Source organism: Chenopodium quinoa, unplaced genomic scaffold, assembly GCF_001683475.1.
Source record: "Chenopodium quinoa cultivar QQ74 unplaced genomic scaffold, ASM168347v1, whole genome shotgun sequence".
NCBI lineage: Eukaryota > Viridiplantae > Streptophyta > Magnoliopsida > Caryophyllales > Amaranthaceae > Chenopodium > Chenopodium quinoa.
In genome coordinates, this window is record NW_018744151.1 from 2,806,399 (window position 1) to 2,825,169 (window position 18,771).

An 18,771-nucleotide genomic window follows, 5' to 3' on the forward strand; every position below is an offset into this window, starting at 1 on the left:
GATGAAATTTGTTTCCCACAAATTGAAATTTCATGGGAATTTGCACTTCTGTAATGAACCAAACGACCCCTAATATGAAACAACTTGGTTTTCAGTTATTAAATCAAGTGAAACCAAACGGTACTGCAGCAGATATGATTGTTGATCAATTTTACAGGGAAGTGAATACATGAACAAGATTTAATCTCTTGAAACTTAGTGAATAAATAAGGGTTGGAGAGACAAATTAGTAGATAGTTATTCAGGCATAATTTGTTAAAAAAGGCACTTCCTTTGTTGCTCTTGTTCTTCCCTGTCAATGGAATCCAAGGATAAGCGTATAAATTACAGGGTATTAGAGAAATATGTACGGAGTAAGCAAATTAAACAGGCTTTTTTATTTTGACAAGATTTTTGGGTCTTAATAGTTTCGGAATGTGATGCAAAAAAATTAAAAAAAAAAAAGTAAGTCGGTGTATTTCACTAGCTGACATGACTACAGTAGAGGCTGCTAGAAAGGGTGTAGGAACAAAAGTTACAGGAAGCAGTGGTAAGGACACTCAGGAGTCAGGACACATAATATAGATTTGACATAACTTATACTTCTTTCTTCACTTTATTTTTTATACGTGCAACACACCTTTTATCACGCTTTTTGAGAAGACGATTAGACTAAGTAAACGAATGAATTAAGCTATGAAATTTAAATTGTAGCATCTTATTCCTTTTTACTCAACGGTAATAGAATTTTTAAAATTAATTTATCTGTTTTACCTATCTCCCTTAAAATGCGTGCCAAAATAGTGTGTTACAAGTAAATAAAAATGATGGAAATAACTTTTATAACTTTTACTTATGTAGTTTTAAAATTATTGATCATTAAAATTGTGCATTGGTAAGTGTGATAAAAAAGACAGGTAAAATAAAAAAGAAAGGAGGAAGTAAGTCATAAGGCTAGTTTTTTTTTTTATTTTTAGACAAACTCATAAGGTTAGCTAGAGCTCGACACATCGTTATTTTTTTCTCTTTAAAAGAAAAAAAAAGGGCGTATTCACATAGGGAGTCAATTGCTTATTGTCTTATTGACAATATCTTCCCAACAACAATATAGGTCAAATCATAATCAAGTTGGATTCTGATTCAGATAATCTAAATCATAAATCAAGTTGGATCCTGATTTAGATAATCTTGCTGCTGAAGTGCTGATCTTATACAGTTCATACATGTGATTATCACTTTGATTCAACTAAGATATTTTTCTCAAAAAAAAAAAAAAAAAAAAAATTACAAATTTGCCACGACCATTGAACACGTTTATAAGTAGTGCCAAATAGATTGTTGTCTTAATGAGTATAGTCATCGTACAACGTAATTGCTCTTGTGGCCACCAATAATGCAATGTTTTGATCATTATTTCTACTTGTAAAAAAGAAAAAAAAAAACACTATACTACAAACTACTACACTAGTATTAAGAGCATAAAATCAAAATTGGTGTTATAGAGCAAGAAAAATGGATCAAATATGGCTCTTTGCCTTGATATTCTCTACCATATTTCCATTTTTCATATTCTTCTTCCTTCAAAAATACAACAAACTAATAAACACAAAAAACAGCCACAAAATTCTACCACCAAGTCCCCCTTCTTTACCCATAATAGGTCACCTTCATCTCCTCAAAAACCCTATCATTCATCGCACCTTACAACACCTTTCCTTGCAGTATGGTTCCATTTTCTCTCTAAATCTCGGTTCTTTTCGTGTCGTAGTAATCTCTTCACCCGATGCAATCGAAGAATGTTTCACGAAAAACGACATTGTTTTAGCTAATAGGCCTCAAGTTCTTGCAGGGAAGCACATCCACTATGAGTGGACTACCCTTGGATCAGCCTCGTATGGTCCATTATGGCTGAACCTACGTAGGCTAACCACCCTCGAGCTGCTCTCGAGGAGCCGGGTTAGCTCCTTTGAGGGTATAAGAGTAGAAGAAGTTCGATCTTTGGTTAAAGGCTTGTATTCAAGTAGTAAAGAAAACTTTGTTAGAGTTGAAATAGGCTCAAAGTTATCAGGGTTGTCCTTAAACATTTTGACTAGGATATTAACAGGGAAAAAGTACTTGTTTTTTGGTGATGATGAAAATGATGTTGGCTCAAGTAATGAAGCTGAGAATTTTCTTGGGGTAATGAGGGAGGTTTTTGAGCTTAGTGGACTGTCGAATGTGGCTGATACTTTGCCATTTTTGAGGTTTTTCGGTTTTCGAAACGTCGAGGGAAGGATGGTGGCAGTAAGGAGGAAGATGGATAGTTTTTTAGATGGTCTAATTGAAGAGTGTAGGAGGACCAAAAATGATCAAGGGGAGACTAAAGCCATGATTTTTAAGTTGCTGGATTTGCAAGAGTCAGACCCTACTACTTACTCTGATCAAATTATCAAAGGGTTTATAATGGTATGTATTCCTTTATTATTGCACATATTAAAGTTTATCTATCTTTCATTTATTCTTGACATCCTTTCCATGATTTTATTTGTTTTACAATCACAAATTTTATCTTATTTAAAAAAATAATTAATAATTACTGTTTGGGTCCAATTTAGTCCAATTGGGCCTAGGCATTAAATGATCCAATTAAAAGCCCAAGGTCAAGGTTCATCTCTCCAATTGTGCTAAAGTCAAAGATCAGTCCTCAAGGCAAGCCAATTGGGCTAAGGCCTAACTTCTCCATGTATGCAGAGGTATAAAAGCCATCAATATTACATTTGTACATTCATTCAAGTAAAGCCTCAAGCAATTAATTCTCTTGCATAGTGTTCTCTTTCTACACACTGTACTGACTTTAGCATCGGAGGGGCCTTCCTCGGCAACACCCCCGAGGCTAGTTTACGTGTGTTTACTGTGCAGGAAACCTTCGGCCCAACATTACTTGGATCGAATCTAGTCTTCTCCACTTCATCGGACCTTCGACAAGGTCCCATTGTTTTCACCCGAAACAATTTGGCGCCGTCTGTGGGGAAGACTTTCAAAAATCTTTAAGCCAAATTTCTAACCAGGATCATCTTGCAATAATCTTAGTAGCAATGGCTAAGAACCGCAAGAGCAAAGGCCTCCGTCAAGGAGCAGGCGAAAAGCCTAAAACCCCTACACCATCACCCTCGCCGGACCGGAACTCTCCCAAGGGTGCCAGCTCGGGGGAGGATCATACAGGGAGGATTCCCTTTCTCCCGTAATTCATAACTCTCATCATAGGCCGAGTCACTCTCGGTCTAGCAGGGGTGAGTCCGATCATAGGACACATTCAGTGCCCCAAAGCCAACCATCGACTGTGCGCTCTCATTCCCATACTCGGCCGAGGACCCCTTTGGCGGGGCCCAACTCGGAGGAGGTGGCAAGAGCGCTGGCAGTGCTCATGGAGGCAATGAGGGCACAAAATATGCCACCACCTCGTGATCGAACTCCTCCGCATACCCGACATCAACGGAGGAAGCTAGACCGTGATGGTGGGAAGCTTCCTTCCTTCCGGGAACTGGAAGAGTGGGAAGAGGATACCTGGAAAAATGAAAAAGAGAGGAAAAAGAACCCTCAATTTTTCAAAGGATACTCATCCTCCCGACCAGAAACGCATAAGAGCAGCAACTCAGCTTCTCGGCCAGAATCCACTCACCGAGAACAACCTGAGACTGTTCGCCGAAGCGTCCTCGACCGACTCGGCGGCAAGGAACCGAGCGTGCACAGTCGCCTCTCGTTCCCTGCGGCCGAGGCCCAAACTTCCCAGCCAGGGACGAAAACCACTCCTACCTCTCTAAGAGGGCGGAGCGCGGTCCCTTCGGCCAGGAACAAGGGCAAGGCTGTTATGCTACCCGCCAGTTCGCCATTCGAGCAATGGATACTGGAAGAGCACGTGCCCACAGTTAAAATACCGTCGCACATCACATATGACGGGACCTCGGATCCGAAGGACCACGTGGCCTCGTATGAGACTCATATGCATCTTTGCCCCAGATCCGAAGCGACTTGGTGCAAATATTTCCCAACCACTCTCAAGGGGGTCGCGCAAGCGTGGATCTCCAAGGGAGTAAAGCAAGGCTCCATAACAGGGTGGGATGATCTGTCCTCCAAGTTTAGGAGCAAGTTTTCCACGGCAAACCGCCGAGAGAAGGCTACTGCAGAACTCATGAGTCTGCAACAGGGGGAAACCGAAAGCCTCCGAGACTATCTGACCCATTTCAGTAACGAGTCATCCAGCATCTCTCAGCTGGACCAGGGGCTAGCCGTTTTTGCAATGCAGAATGGCCTTCAGCCCGGGAAGTTCCTAGACTTCATGGTCATGCATACCCCGCAGACCTTGGAGGAAGCTCTGAATGCCTCGGATAAGTTCATCCGAGCCGAAGAATGGAACAAAGTGAAAACCCAACCTCAATTTGGGGGAGGGAAACAAAGACAAATACCCTTGTCTGAAGGCCAAGGCAAAGGGAAAGTCAAAGGCCTCGGAGCAATCTTCGGCCAGCGACCCAAAGAAGGAAAAATCTGCCTCATACACAGGCAGATACGAGTCCTACACTCCGCTCTCTCTTCCACGCGCCAAAATTTACAGCGTGACGAAGGAGGAGCAGAGTTACCGAAAGCCGAGACCACTCCCAGAGTGGTATCAGCGAAAAAATAAAAATCAGTGGTGCGAGTTCCACGAGTCTCCGGGACACAACACTGAGGAGTGTATCCAACTGAAGGACCAGATAGAGGACATGGTCCGGAAGAGATACTTGAAAAAATACATCGCGGATCACCGCGAGAAAAAAGAGTCCGAGAAGTCAGCAAAGGACTCTCGGCAAGACCTCGACTTCCCCCGGAAGAACAGTAAAAAGCCGGAGGGGAAATTCTCTCCGATCAATGTTATCTCGGGAGGAATATGCTCTCGGAGGGAGCACAAGCGACACCTTAGGGCTTTGACTCACCAGGTGAACAACGCTGACATTCAGTCTCCCCAATCGTCGGTGCCGAACATGACGTTCAAAGCCGCCGACTGCTGGGGGATAACGTTCCCTCACGAGGATCCGTTGGTGATCATCGCCACGGTGGCCAACCACGACGTCAGTAAGGTCCTTGTTGACGGTGGCAGCGGTGCAAACATTCTGTTCCGAAAGGCCTACAATCAAATCAAGCTGAAGCCCAAGCACCTTACGCCGGTACCCTACCCGGTATCCGGGTTCAACGGGGCTTCAACTTATCCAGATGGGAAGGTGACACTTCTTATCACCATCGGCTGCGATGAGGCAGCCAGGAACGTCATGATTGAATTTTTGGTCATTGACGCTCCTTCAGTGTACAACGTGATTTTGGGGAGACCCATAATTCATGAGATCCAAGGGGTCGTCTCAACTTATCATCAGCTGATGATTTACGTCTCAGACGCTGGCTTCCCCGAGAGGATACAGGGCAACCAAAAGGACGCTCGAAGGTGCAACTACCTCAAGCCATCCAGTAGTCGCCCAGATGACGACAAGGATGAGGAGGAGAAAGAAAAAGAAAGAGAGCCAAGCACAAAAAAGCCGAAAGGCCTAAGTGCTTCGGCCCAAGGATCTGTACCCAGTGGTAAAGGGCCCGAAAGGGAAAAGGCTAGCTCTTCAGCTGAACAGCAAGACTCAGAGAGCCAGCCGAAGAACAAAAAGACTGGGACACCTGCTGACATAGGCAGCAGGCCAGATTCTGAAGAGTCCAGTCCATCAGCAATGGACATGGACCAACAGACTGAAACAGTTGAGTTGGCCGAAGGAGACGTTGAGAAATGTGTAACAATCGGGATGGACCTTGATCCGAACACCCGTTGTGAACTTATTCAGCTCCTTCGGGACAACAGAGATGTGTTTGCTTTCTCGGCAGCTGATATGCCCGGGATAAGTCCAGACCTCATCTCCCATAAGCTTAATGTTGACCCAACGTGTCGACCAATTAAGCAAAAGAAGCGGAATTACTCCGCTAATAAGAACCGAGACATCGCAGCCGAGTTCAAAAAATTGTTGGAGGCAGGCTTCATCGAGCCTTGCCAATATCCAGAATGGCTGGCAAATGTGGTGATGGTTCAGAAGGCCAATGGTACCTGGAGGATGTGCGTTGACTTCACGGACCTAAATAAGGCTTGTCCGAAGGATTTCTATCCCTTGCCGAGGATCGATCAGCTAGTCGATTCGACAAGTGGCCATGCCTTGCTTAGTTTCATGGACGCATTCTCGGGGTATCATCAGATCTTCATGCACCCCGACGATCGAGCAAAGACGGCATTCGTCACGAACGCTGGGGTGTACAATTACAAAATGATGCCCTTCGGATTGAAAAATGTAGGGGCAACCTATCAAAGGCTGGTGGATCAAGTTTTTGCCGATCAAAAGGGCCGAAACATGGAAGTCTATGTCGACGATTCGATCGTCAAAAGCAAAAAATCTGAGGACCATGTTAAGGACCTGGCTGAAACTTTCGCCACCTTAAGAAAGCATCAAATGAAGCTGAATCCGAAGAAGTGTGTCTTCGGCGTGAAGTCAACGAAATTCCTTGGGTTCATAGTCAGCAAAAGGGGGATTGATGCCAATCCCTCCAAAGTCAAAGCAGCGCTCGACCTTCCTGAGCCGAAAACAAAGCGGGATGTTCAGCGACTCACCGGAAGAATGGCAGCTCTCTCGAGGTTCATTTCCAGAGCTTCGGATAAGGGGTTACCTTTCTTCAAAGCCCTGAAACTCCCGAAAACAAAAGAGCTCGTTTGGGAGGAAGAGCAAAAAGACGCCTTTAAACAGCTTCGGGAGCATCTGGCTCAACTCCCAACGCTGGCTAGCCCAGCAGAAGGAGAAACTTTGTACCTGTATGTGGCCGTTAGCCCAGCCACCATCAGTGCAGTACTGCTGAAGGAAGAAAGTAAAATTCAGCAACCGATCTACTTTGTCAGTCATACACTGACGGATGCCGAGACTCGCTACCCTCTACTCGAGAAAGTCGCTTTCGCGGTAGTAGTAGCTGCTCGGAAGCTGAGGCCCTATTTTGATTGCCATCAGATAGTGGTCTTAACTGATCAGCCGTTGGAAAAAGTTCTCGGCAAGGTTGAAAAATCTGGTAGGCTAGCCAAGTGGGCTTTTGAGCTCACCGAATTCAGCATCAGCTACCGTCCGAGGGCTGTCATTAAGGCTCAAGCTCTAGCGGATTTCTTGGCCGAATGCTCATACCAAGAAGCGCTAGACAATGAAAAGAAAGTCTGGACCATGTTTACGGATGGATCTTCCACCGAAAACGGTTCGGGGGCAGGAGTAGTGATAACTTCTCCCGAAGGCAAATCCTTCGAGTATGCACTAAAATTTTCTTTTAAGGCCTCGAACAACGAAGCCGAATATGAGGCAGCAATCGCTGGCCTAGAATTGTGCATCTCCCTGGAAGCCGATCATGTCTGCCTGAAAACAGACTCTCAGCTAGTTGCATATCAGATTAGCGGCAGCTACGAGGCCAAAGAGCCCTCCATGATAGCTTATCTTGCCAAGACCAAGTCAGTCATTGCAGAGCTGAAAACTTTTGAGGTTCAGCTGATCCCAAGGGGTCAAAATACTCAAGCCGATGCACTCTCCAAACTTGCCAGTTCAACTCTTACCGAGCTGAACAGATCTGTATATGTAGAAGTGCGTCGAGAGAGAAGTGTCGACGAAGCACCTGAAGTGTACTGCGCTGACCCAGAGCCTAGTTGGATGGACCCCATCCTAGCTTTCAAGCTTCGGGGAGAAACTCCCGAAGATAAAACTTTGGCCTCCAAGATGAAGAGAACCAGCTCAAGGTTCATTGTCTTCAGGGGGGAACTTCTGAAAAAGTCCTTCTCAGCCCCATTGCTGAAATGCGTGGGACCAACAAATGCAGATTATATCCTACGGGAGATTCACCTCGGCATCTGTGGGAACCACATTGGGGGAAGGACCTTAGCCCACAAGGCATTGAGGGCTGGATATTACTGGCCCACCATGATCGCAGATGCTAAGGAGCTGGTCCGGAAATGTGAAAAATGTCAAAATACGCTCCAGTTATCCACCAGCGAGCAAGGGATCTTCAGCCGATCCTTAATCCACTACCGTTTGCCCAATGGGGACTGGATATACTAGGACCATTTCCAGAGGCTGTGTACCAGAAAAAATGGCTGATAGTTGGTGTTGACTACTTCAGTAAATGGATCGAGGCCGAAGCAGCCTCGAACATTACATAGCAAACTGTCAGAAAATTTATCTGGCAGAATATCATCACTCGTTTTGGCATCCCGAGAGTATTTGTCTTCGATCATGGGAGGCAATTTGATAACTTACCACTGAAGCGGTATACAGATCAGTTCGGCATCAAACTGGCATATTTAGCGGTATGCCACCCGCAAAGTAACGGACAAGCCGAAGCTGCAAATAAACAGATCCTAAATGCCCTCAAGAAGAGGGTGGAAGATCAAAAGTCCAAGTGGCTGGAGGAGCTCCCTGGAACCCTTGGTCCCTTCGGACAACTGAAAAAGTGGCAACGGGCTATTCACCTTTTGAACTGGTGTATGGTGCCGAAGCCGTTCTTCCAGTGGAAATTGGCTCTGAGAGCCTACGAGTGCACCACTTCTCGGCTGAGAATGAGCGACTGATGAGGGAATCTCTCGATTTCCTCGACGAAGTAAGAGACTCAGCCCGAGACAGAATGACCGCTTATAAGCAGAGAATCAGCAAATTTTATAAACGAAGGGTCCATGCAAGGCCTCTTAAAATTGGAGACCTTGTCCTTCGGAATGCTGCTGCAGTTCAGAAAGGCCGAATCCATGGGAAACTCTCAGCTGCATGGGAAGGGCCTTATGAAATCTGTGATGAGCTTCAGCCAGGGACATACCGACTTCGGCAGTTGGATGGAACTGAGTTGAAAAATCACTGGAACGCTGATGTACTGAAAAAATATCATGTGTAAACCCTTCGGGGCAGAACAATCTTTGTAAGTACATTTTGAATTAATGAAAGGCCTTGGAGCCGCCATTTATATAAATATTCGCAACTTTTTATCCTTTCAAAGTTTTCTCGGTTCTATCTACTCTCCAAGGGTTTTTTATTCAGCCTCGTCTGAAACCTTCGCCTTCGGGTAACTGGGTTTCAGATTGCTGACAAAACTCGTCTTTTTAAAGAACCCTAGTCTTTCAGCTGAAGTCAAGCTTCAGTAAGACTTGTTCTCCAAAGACATGAGTCCATGGACAATTCTGGGATATTGCCTTAACTGAGCCTTGTATCCTAAAAAGCCATTATCCGAAACATTGCCTTCAGTTGGCCCTGTGTTTCGGATATCCATTTTTCAATGATAGACAGAAAATCAAGGATAACAACAACTGTTGGAAATTGTTTATTCAGCCTCGTCTGAAACCTTCGCCTTCGGGTAACTGTGTTTCTGATTGCTGGCAAACTCGTCTTTTTAAAGAACTTTAGTCTTTCAGCTGAAGTCAAGCTTCAGTAAGATTTGTTCTCCAAAGGCATGAGTCCATGGACAATTCTGGGATATTGCCTTAACTGAGCCTTGTATCCCAGAAAGCCATTATACGAAGCATTGCCTTTAGTTGGCCCTGTGTTTCGAATACCCATTTTTAAGAAATAAAGAAATTGTTTATTCAGCTGAAGCCATACTTCAATTTCCGGGGGGGGGGGGGGCAAGAAGCACTACCAGTGCAAGTTTATGTTCAGCAGAATTGAAGAAACAGTAAAGCATTAAAAAACAAAGCAGCTGAAGAAAAGAACATCAAATTAATAATTTATGCTCAGAAATTGAGCTACAAGTTCAAATAAGTTAAGAAACTATATCGGCAGCCGCCCACAAGCGGAAAATAACAGCTGCCGAAATACGTACAGAAGCAAAAAAATAAACTGTTTTGTACGACAAGGCAAGCTGAAGCAAAAACAAACAAGGCAAAAATTTAGAAAGCGGCAAGTCTAAAGTTGAGCGCATGATGAACCGCAAGATTCTGAAGACGACTGCCCGAGTTCCTATGCTTCAGCCCGAGGATCAGACTGGTCAGCATTGTTGGGCCCCATGGTGGTCTCAGCCCCAGCAGCAGAAGAAGCAGGCTTTGCACTCTGCCGAGCCTCCCTTTCCCTCTGTTCAGCCTCCAACTCCATTCTCTCAGCTTCTTCTTCGGCTTCCTCAGCCTTAAGGATTTCAGCTTCGACTGGAGTTGCATACTTCATATGAGGGTCTTCGGGATCCTGGACCCATTCAACACATTTGGACCAGTCCAACTTCGGCTCAGCATGAAGGCAGACTCTTCGGCACACTCTGAACCCGTTTCTGAAACCCATTTCATATTCTTCCTGGGTATAGACACGGACTTTGAGTAGAGCCTCAGCATCAGCCAACTTCTTCTTTGTCTCCTCCAAGTCTTCCTTGGATTTCTTCAGCTCATCGGCGAGCTTGGAGGAGGAACCTTTCAGCTCATTCAGCTCCTGCTGAACTTGGGAAGCCTCTGTCTGGGCCTGGGCCACTTCTTCCTTTTTGGCCTCAGCTGATCCTCAGCTTCTTGGAGCTTAGCTCTCTGAGCTTCCAGCAGCAGCAGCAGCCTCTGAGAGTTGGACATCCCTGGCTTGGAGCATCTCTTCAGCAGCCATTCTGCTGGCTTCAAGAGCTTCTAGCCGTTGCTGCACTTCAGCTTGTGCAGCAGCTCCTTCCTGGATTCGGCTCTCAATGGTAGCCTTGAATTTGGAGATGCCCACTCCCATGTGCTCTTGGAGGAATTTTTCCCCTTCCATCAGTGGGGGAAAAACTTCCTTCTCCATAGCATCGCAGAAGGTTTTGAAGGCTTCAGCAGCTTTTTTCTCATATTCTTCACCCTTCTGCTGCTTCTCTTCAGCTGCTGCTTGCTTCAGCTTAGCAAGCTTTAACTCCTCCTTAGCTACCTTTTTGTCGTGCTCGGCAGCATCTACCCTATCTTGTAGGGTATCTATCAGCTCTACAGTGAGAGTCTGATTGTGCACGAACTGAAACAGGAGCACAAGTCAACAGAAAAAAAAATAATAATAATAACTGAAACTGAATTGAAGAGCTGAATTGAAAAAGAGATAAAGGCAAGGAGAATCACCTGCATCATCAGCAGTTGGTTAGACCTGGCTGGGTCCGGAACTGATCTGCTGGATTCGCCCATCCCAGCAGTGGCCTTCAGCGACCAGATTCTTGCCCTATCTACTTCGGACATGCCAGCAAAATCGCCGAAGTAGGCTGTAACACCTTCTCGGTTCTGACCCCATATGAGGTCCCAGATGTGATCTGGGATTGGAATTCGAGGGGCCGAGAAACCCATTTCCCCAGACTGCAGCGTCTGGAAGGAAGGGAAGGATGACGATGGAGCTTCTTTAATCTTGGATGGCTCGGCATCCCCCTTCTTCTCAGAAAAGTCAATTATTATGACTTCTTCTTCTTCAGGTGTGAGGACGAAAGCCTCAACCTTTCTTGCAATGTCTGCTGTGAAACCCTCAGCACTGGGCATCACAGCATCCTCATTTCTGTGCTCAGCAGCACTCTCTTAAACTTCCTCTTGGACCCCTCCCTTAGGTTCGGGAGTTTTCTGATCCACCTCCATCTCGGGAGGTGGCGGAGGGGTCTTTGGAGGTGATTGAGGTGGTGGCCGGGGAACCCTCGGCGATCCATTGCCTTCCTCGGGTTCCCTTATTTCGACGTCGATGGTCATCGGCCTCCGCTGAAAGTCATGCAGGCCGATGATGGACATTCTTCGTCGCCTTTTCTGAAGCGGCTGCTCGTCCATGTCTGAGTCTGAAGACTCTTCTTGTATCTGGTCTTCGGGACGAGCAGGGGCTTTCCCTTCTCTATGTCTATTACTCTCTTCGGACTGTAAAAGACAGGGGGGAGGAAGAATGTGAGTAAAAAAAAAACAAACAACAAACAGAAACAGATAAAATTAAGTCTGAAAGCTCACCGAGGTCTTCAGCAAAGCCTCGTCTTCTTCAGCTGCCCTAGCTGCAGCTTCTTCTTCAGCAGCCCTGGAGGACCCTTCTCCTCCTTCACAAGCTTCAATAACCCGTGCAACCTCTTCGGCCGTACGGGCAGCTTCAGCTTCTTCGTCTAGCAGCTGAAACCAGGGATCTCTCTTCTTCCACCAAGGCTTCTGCCTCTGATACAGAGCAACAACCTCAATTTGGAAATGGGAAGAGTCTAGATGAACTTCCCTATGCCTCGGTTCAGTGATAGAGGGGACCCGATCAGTTACAACTCGTTCTCGGTTGACGCCAAGACGAGTGTAGTTAATGCCGACGTTGGTCTCGTCCCGCTCTGAAAAAGAAGAGGGAAAAGGTCAGTTCAGTTAGGTTGGCACAGCATAAAAGAGCGAAGTGAAAACGGAGGAAAATAGATAAATAAAAGGCCTCGGCCCCAACCGAAGAAGCTTACCATCCTTAAACTTTCGGCTGAGGCCGACAGCTGCTAACATGTTCTCTTGGAAGACATAATGTGTATCGGGGAGCCAAGTCTCCGGGATATGCTGCATTCGACCACTGCCCCCCCCCCCCGGTTCGGCAGCTTGCCGAAGATGTTCTGTTGATTAAGGTTCGGATCTGGGCCGTTATCTTCGGGGGGACCTAAACTTCCCATGTCGGGATCAGGCTCAGCAAGATACCTGGGAGCGCTGAAGACGCAAGGGTGGCCCGGGTCCGTGGGTGCCCTAACCCAAATCCATTGACCTCTCCAGTCCTTGTCTGAAGAGTCGTTCGTCCACATGGTTAGGTACTGGGGCCGAGACTCAATCCGGTACCACCCAGAACCATGACTTCCGTGCCCACTTTGAATATTTGGCACTAGCCGATGAAGCTTTTTGAAGCAGTGCAGGTTCGGCACATACCTGAAAAACTTGCAGACCCATAAGTATGTCATCACCCTTCGGATGCTAGTAGGAGTTAGCTGACATAGGGAAATATTGTAATGGATCAGCAAGTCTCGGACGAATACGTCCAAAGGGAACCTCAGCCCATACTGAAGTTGTCTTGTGTACACCCCCACATACCCCGGGGGTGGACGATGGATTCTATCGGATGCCACGGGCATTCGGCACCAATACCCATCAGCTTCAAGGATGCCGTAATGCAACTCAATTTGTTCGGCAAACCGATACTGTTCGGCATTCTCCACCCACCATGAGTAGGGGCGGTTCTTTATCATGGCCGAAGCTACTTCGGCATCCTCCCACTCTGAAAACCCGGGAAGGATATCCCAAAGGACAGCGGGAACTTCATCGTCCCGCCCAGAAGCGCTCGGCCCCTCCGTTCTCTGAGGAGGAGCCGAGGAAATTGGAGTCGCCCTAATCCCTTCAGTAGGGTCAGACTCTGCTCTTTGTCCATTCCAGGTCCCAATCCTGTTCCTGGGATCGGGAATTGGTCTTGCTCTTCTTGGAGCACGGGCTCTACCCCTAACTCCTCTCGCCATTGATAATTTCGAAGAAAAAAGTCGAAAAAAAAGGGAAGGAGTTCAAATTCGAAGAAAAATAAACTAAAATCAAAGGAATTTACCTTAATGTGAAGCGAAAGTTGCCGATTTACGAATTGGTAGTGGCGAGTCTAGTTTCTAAGCTTAATGCTCGGGGAATTTGCGAAGTTTTGATGCGGGTTCTTGGGTTCTCTCGAGAATTCTTGGTTTGTGTTGGTGAATAAGTGAGGAGAGATGACGCGCCTCTAATTATATCTCCAGAAATGGGAATACGGGGAGTCCGAGTTTCAATTTCTCTTAAATACCCCACTAAGTAACCGTTAAACACACGACCTTGCGATTAAACTGCCCATTATCCGTCCAACTTCCACAATTATCCGCCTTAACTGTTGTTATCTCATTAATTACGGTTTAATTACGGTTTAAATTCAAAATTTTGGATTAATTAAATCATTCACTTCCCTCCTTTTCTAATTAAATCAAACCCGACCCGTCATCCTTTCAAATCGGGTCTGGGGGGCAAGTTGTTTGGGTCCAATTTAGTCCAATTGGGCCTAGGCATTAAATGATCCAATTAAAAGCCCAAGGTCAAGGTTCATCTCTCCAATTGTGCTAAAGTCAAAGATCAGTCCTCAAGGCAAGCCAATTGGGCTAAGGCCCAACTTCTCCATGTATGCAGAGGTATAAAAGCCATCAATATTACATTTGTACATTCATTCAAGCAAAGCCTCAAGCAATTAATTCTCTTGCATAGTGTTCTCTTTCTACACACTGTACTGACTTTAGCATCGGAGGGGCCTTCCTCGGCAACACCCCCGAGGCTAGTTTACGTATGTTTACTGTGCAGGAAACCTTCGGCCCAACATTACTTGGATCGAATCTAGTCTTCTCCACTTCATCGGACCTTCGACAAGGTCCCATTGTTTTCACCCGAAACAATTACTTTTTTTTTTTTGAAAGAAAAAAAAAAAGTAATTATTTCATTTCTTGACTGATTTTTAAGAAATGAAATACACCAAAATTTTTATTTCTTAAAAATCAGTCAAATTAATAATTACTTAAACTTGACTGATTTTTAAGAAATGAAATTTTTGGTGTATAGAAAGCTACAAAACATAATGATGTAGATGTAACTCGGTCCATAGGTGGTGTTGTACCCTATGTTACTTGGACCCGGGACCCATGTCTGACACAGATACGTGTCCAAGTGTCTGACCAGACTATTTTTTTTGAAAAATTTCAATGATTTTGAACTAAAATGAAGTTCCCAAGTGTCCCACCTATGTCCGAGTGTCGAGGGTCCGACACGGGTATGTGAGGTGAAATGAAGAGTTCGAGTAAACATAGGTTGTACCTGTAAGAGTTTAACCAACTAAACTAATCGGTATCTAGTTAAGAAATGAGGTTGGGGCTGCTTGCCTATAATTTACAATGAAGTTTTGTATAATTTGTATACCATAACTTTTGGATTTAAATTCCTTGTTATTCTCTTGGTATGATTGATTCATGCCTAATACAGAGTATGTACACTAGTAATTTTCTATGCAGACGAAAGCAAAGTTCTAAAAAACTCAACAAAATAATGATGCATAACTTGAACAAAAACTAGAATTGATTTTTTTGAATTATTATAGGTAATGTTGATAGCAGGAACAGATACATCAGCTGTTACAATGGAATGGGCATTATCCTTGTTGCTTAACCACCCTAATGTACTCAAAAAGGCTAGAGAAGAAATCGAAAATTGTAAAGGTGATGGTGGATTAGTAGAGGAATTCGATATCCCTAAGCTTCCTTACATCCAATGCATCATCAACGAGACATTTCGACTCTTCCCAGCAGCCCCATTACTAGTCGGACACCTAGCATCCGAGGATTTAACCATCTCAGGGTATCACATTGACAAGGGTAAAACTATAATGATCAACGCGTGGGCGGTTCATAGGGATCCAAATTTATGGAAGAACCCTTTGGAGTTTAGGCCTGAGAGGTTTGAAGGATTAAAGAGTGAAGACTATAGATACACTTGGGTCCCTTTTGGACTTGGGAGGAGATCTTGCTCGGGTGCTTATCTTGCTAATCAAGTGATAGGGTTAACTTTGGCAACCTTAGTTCAATGCTTTGATTGGGACAGGGTTGATGAGGACAAAGTGGACTTAACTGAAGGTGTTGGACTTACAATGCCTAAGGCTAAACCACTCGAAGCTATGTGTAGAGCTCGCACGAACATGATCGATTTACTGTCCAACATGTAACATTATATTGCTCATAAGTCGGGATTGAGGCTTAAATATATTATTCATAAATTCTTCAATACGAATTTTGAGCATGAGATCTGGCATGACCTAAGACCATCTTTATCAATGTCTTAAGAAGATTTTTTTTTATATCAATGTAAATGTAACTTCTTTAGGTTTGTGTTTGAAGTGGCACATATCAACCCATTGAGAAAAATAATTGAAGCACTATGTCTATGTAGTCCAAGAGTAGAACATGTCAAACCAAGATAGTTGATACTCCGTACATTTTATGGTAGTAAATAGTAATTGAATGCCAAACAAACAAAGCAATTAAGCATTAATGAAACTTATACGAAAAAAAAAACAAACTACGGAGTATTGTTTGATGGAAAAGGACGCTTCATTATGGTAGTAATTGAATGCCAAACAAACAAAGCAATTAAGCATTAATGAAACTTATACGAAAAAAAAAAAAAAAAACTACGGAGTATTGTTTGATGGAAAAGGACGCTTCACATTTCCACGAGTCACTCTCTTTTCCCACCCTCCACTTTTTGTCTTCTTTTCCCACCTTCCACTCTTTTGTCTTCTTTTCCCACCTTCCACTCTTTTGTCTTCACATTTTTAAAGTAACCCACGACTGACTTAGTAACCTCTGACTAGCCTAGTAACCCCTAATAACTCCCAATCTAGTACCCCTGACCGACCTAGTAATTCATAGCCTAGTAACCCCTAACAGATCTAGTTACCCCAAGTAACCCCTAACTGACCTAGTAACCCCTAACCGACCTAATAACCCCCTGACCAACCTAGTGACCCCTAGTAACCCCCGACCTAGTAACCATTAACCCACACCCAAACCCAAACCCACCGTAACCACCACCAACACCAACTTTTTTTCAACCGCCGTCCTCAAAATCTTAAACTCCACCACACCACCACCAACTCCCGTACCACTAACAACCATTAAAATTGTTTAAAAAAAAATTAAAACGAACAAATACTACAAAATTAATATTGGCTTCGAATTTTACTTGAAATATGGCTAAAAAGGCCAAATTCAGTCATGAAAACTCTAGATCTAGAGTTTTCATGGCTGAATTTGACCTTAAAACCTCTAGCTTGTTTTTCGGCGACGGAGTACGAAGATCTTCCTTACCCCTACCACCGCTGCTCCATTTAACTTGTTTGATTTGAGTGGGCTAACTAAAGAAGATGAAAATAGGAGAGAGAAAGAGGAGAGAGGAGAGATAGAAGAGAGTTCATGAAAGGAGTATCACTACTACATAAACGAGCAAATGCAACCCCTAAAAACCGTTACAATAGGGCAAAAACCCGTTGCTATAGACCTATTGCAACGGAAAGGACCATAGCATTTGCAGCCATTGCATTAGGTTTAATGCAACAGTTCATTTTACCTGATGCAACGGTCCTATGCCATCAACAATGGACCGTTGCATCAGAGCCTAAAGCAACGGTTAATAAAACCTAATGCAACGGTTCTTTAGAATTCCTACGAACCGTTGTAGTAGACCTAATGCAATGGTCTTTTAGTTCTAGTGCAACACTCATTACTTTTTATAGAATCGCTGCATTATTATTATTATCATCATCATCATTATTATTATTATTATTATTATTATTATTGTTATTATTATTATTATTATTATTATTATTATTATCATTATTATTATTATTATTTAATGCACGTAGTAAATAAAATAATTAATAAAACTACAAAGAACAAATAATGTAAACAAAATTATATAACAACCATTTTATTTTTCCTCTAGAAATATGTATATATACATTAAGTAATTTTACATTGATATTTGACTTTGCAAACAATTCCATACCCAAAATATTTATCTAAATAGTTCACAAAATATTTACTAATATATAAACCTATATAAGGATTAAGGAGATTATAAAACCTAATTTGATATGTATCTAATTGTCCAACAATATTGTCACAATAATCCCATCACCATTCTTCCTCCTTGATATACACCATGTTGTTCATCATCATATCACCATGTACCTATATACATAAAACAAACAACTAATTACATAAGAGAATAAAATCATTTAATCACATCACTTTACATTAAAATAAAAGTTAGTTGAATTTCTTATTAGATAAATTTGTTAGAGAAGGTAATAATAAATATTTGTCATAGTACAATGATATATTGATACCAACCAAGCCTATATAATTAATTTAAATGTCAAAAAATTAAATAAAACCACAAACCCAAAAATAACACTTAAATTTAGAAACACCCATAAATAATAATCTAAAAACTAGACGAGCAAAAGAAACAAAATACCCAAGAGAAAAATAATCTAAAAACATAATTAATAGAAGTAGAAGAATTGAATGAAATAGTATGGACTTGAAAAGAACTATATATCATGACCAACATAAATTAACTATAAAATAATTAAATACAACAAGGCATTAGCTAAATATTCATTGATTAGTAATAGCTAATTATAAAAAAAAATTAGCATGTCAATAATTATAAACAAAAATTAAGTAAAATTGTACTAAACATATTAATACTTCAAATATGAAAAAATTAAAGAAATAAATTTCACAAAACAAAAACTTACAAAAAAGATATGATAATTGAAAGTATTTTAAGCTTGATGTTGGAAGTTTGGAACTTGAAGAGAGAGAGAGAGACAAGATAGATATGGAGAGAGAAAGAGAGTAGAGGATAAACATTAGGAGTATGTACATGGTGAGAATTTATTTCAAAAAATAATGATGTCCCGCCGAATAACGATTTCAAAGTTTCGATAAAATAATGGGAGCGGGAAACAAGGCGTGTTTTTTAAATTTTCACATTTTAGCACCTAGTGCAACGGTCATTTTTGGACCGTTGCAGTAGCCTAAAATTCCGTTGCATTTGATAGGCTGATGCAACGGTTATGTTAGGAACGTTGCAATAGCTTACAAAAAGGTTGCATTAGTTTTATCCGTTGCATTGAACCATTGCATTAGCTATCACCGTTGCATCAGACCGTTGTATTAGCTTTAACCGTTGCGTTTGACCATAGGAGATAGAGAAGAGAGAGAAAAAAAAGTATATTGCGGCTGGTCGTACGTTGC

The 18,771-nt window shown here is 43.1% G+C and overlaps 1 protein-coding gene across 1 annotated transcript; it reads left to right on the forward strand.

Moving 5' to 3' along the window:
- Positions 1-277: 277 nt before the first annotated feature.
- Positions 278-15,825, forward strand: LOC110693591 (isoflavone 2'-hydroxylase-like). The gene is made up of 2 exons (XM_021870725.1): positions 278-2,424; positions 15,048-15,825. The coding sequence occupies exons 1-2, from the start codon at positions 1,492-1,494 to the stop codon at positions 15,666-15,668; spliced, it is 1,554 nt and encodes a 517-aa protein (XP_021726417.1). The 5' UTR covers positions 278-1,491; the 3' UTR covers positions 15,669-15,825.
- The last annotated feature ends 2,946 nt before the right edge of the window (positions 15,826-18,771 follow it).

Bases quoted from the DNA above. Each gene is read 5' to 3' on its own strand.
- LOC110693591 (XM_021870725.1), top strand. From the start codon at position 1,492: ATGGATCAAATATGGCTCTTTGCCTTGATATTCTCTACCATATTTCCA. The intron at 2,425-15,047 runs GTATGTATTCCT...GAATTATTATAG, and splicing joins TTATCAAAGGGTTTATAATG to GTAATGTTGATAGCAGGAAC.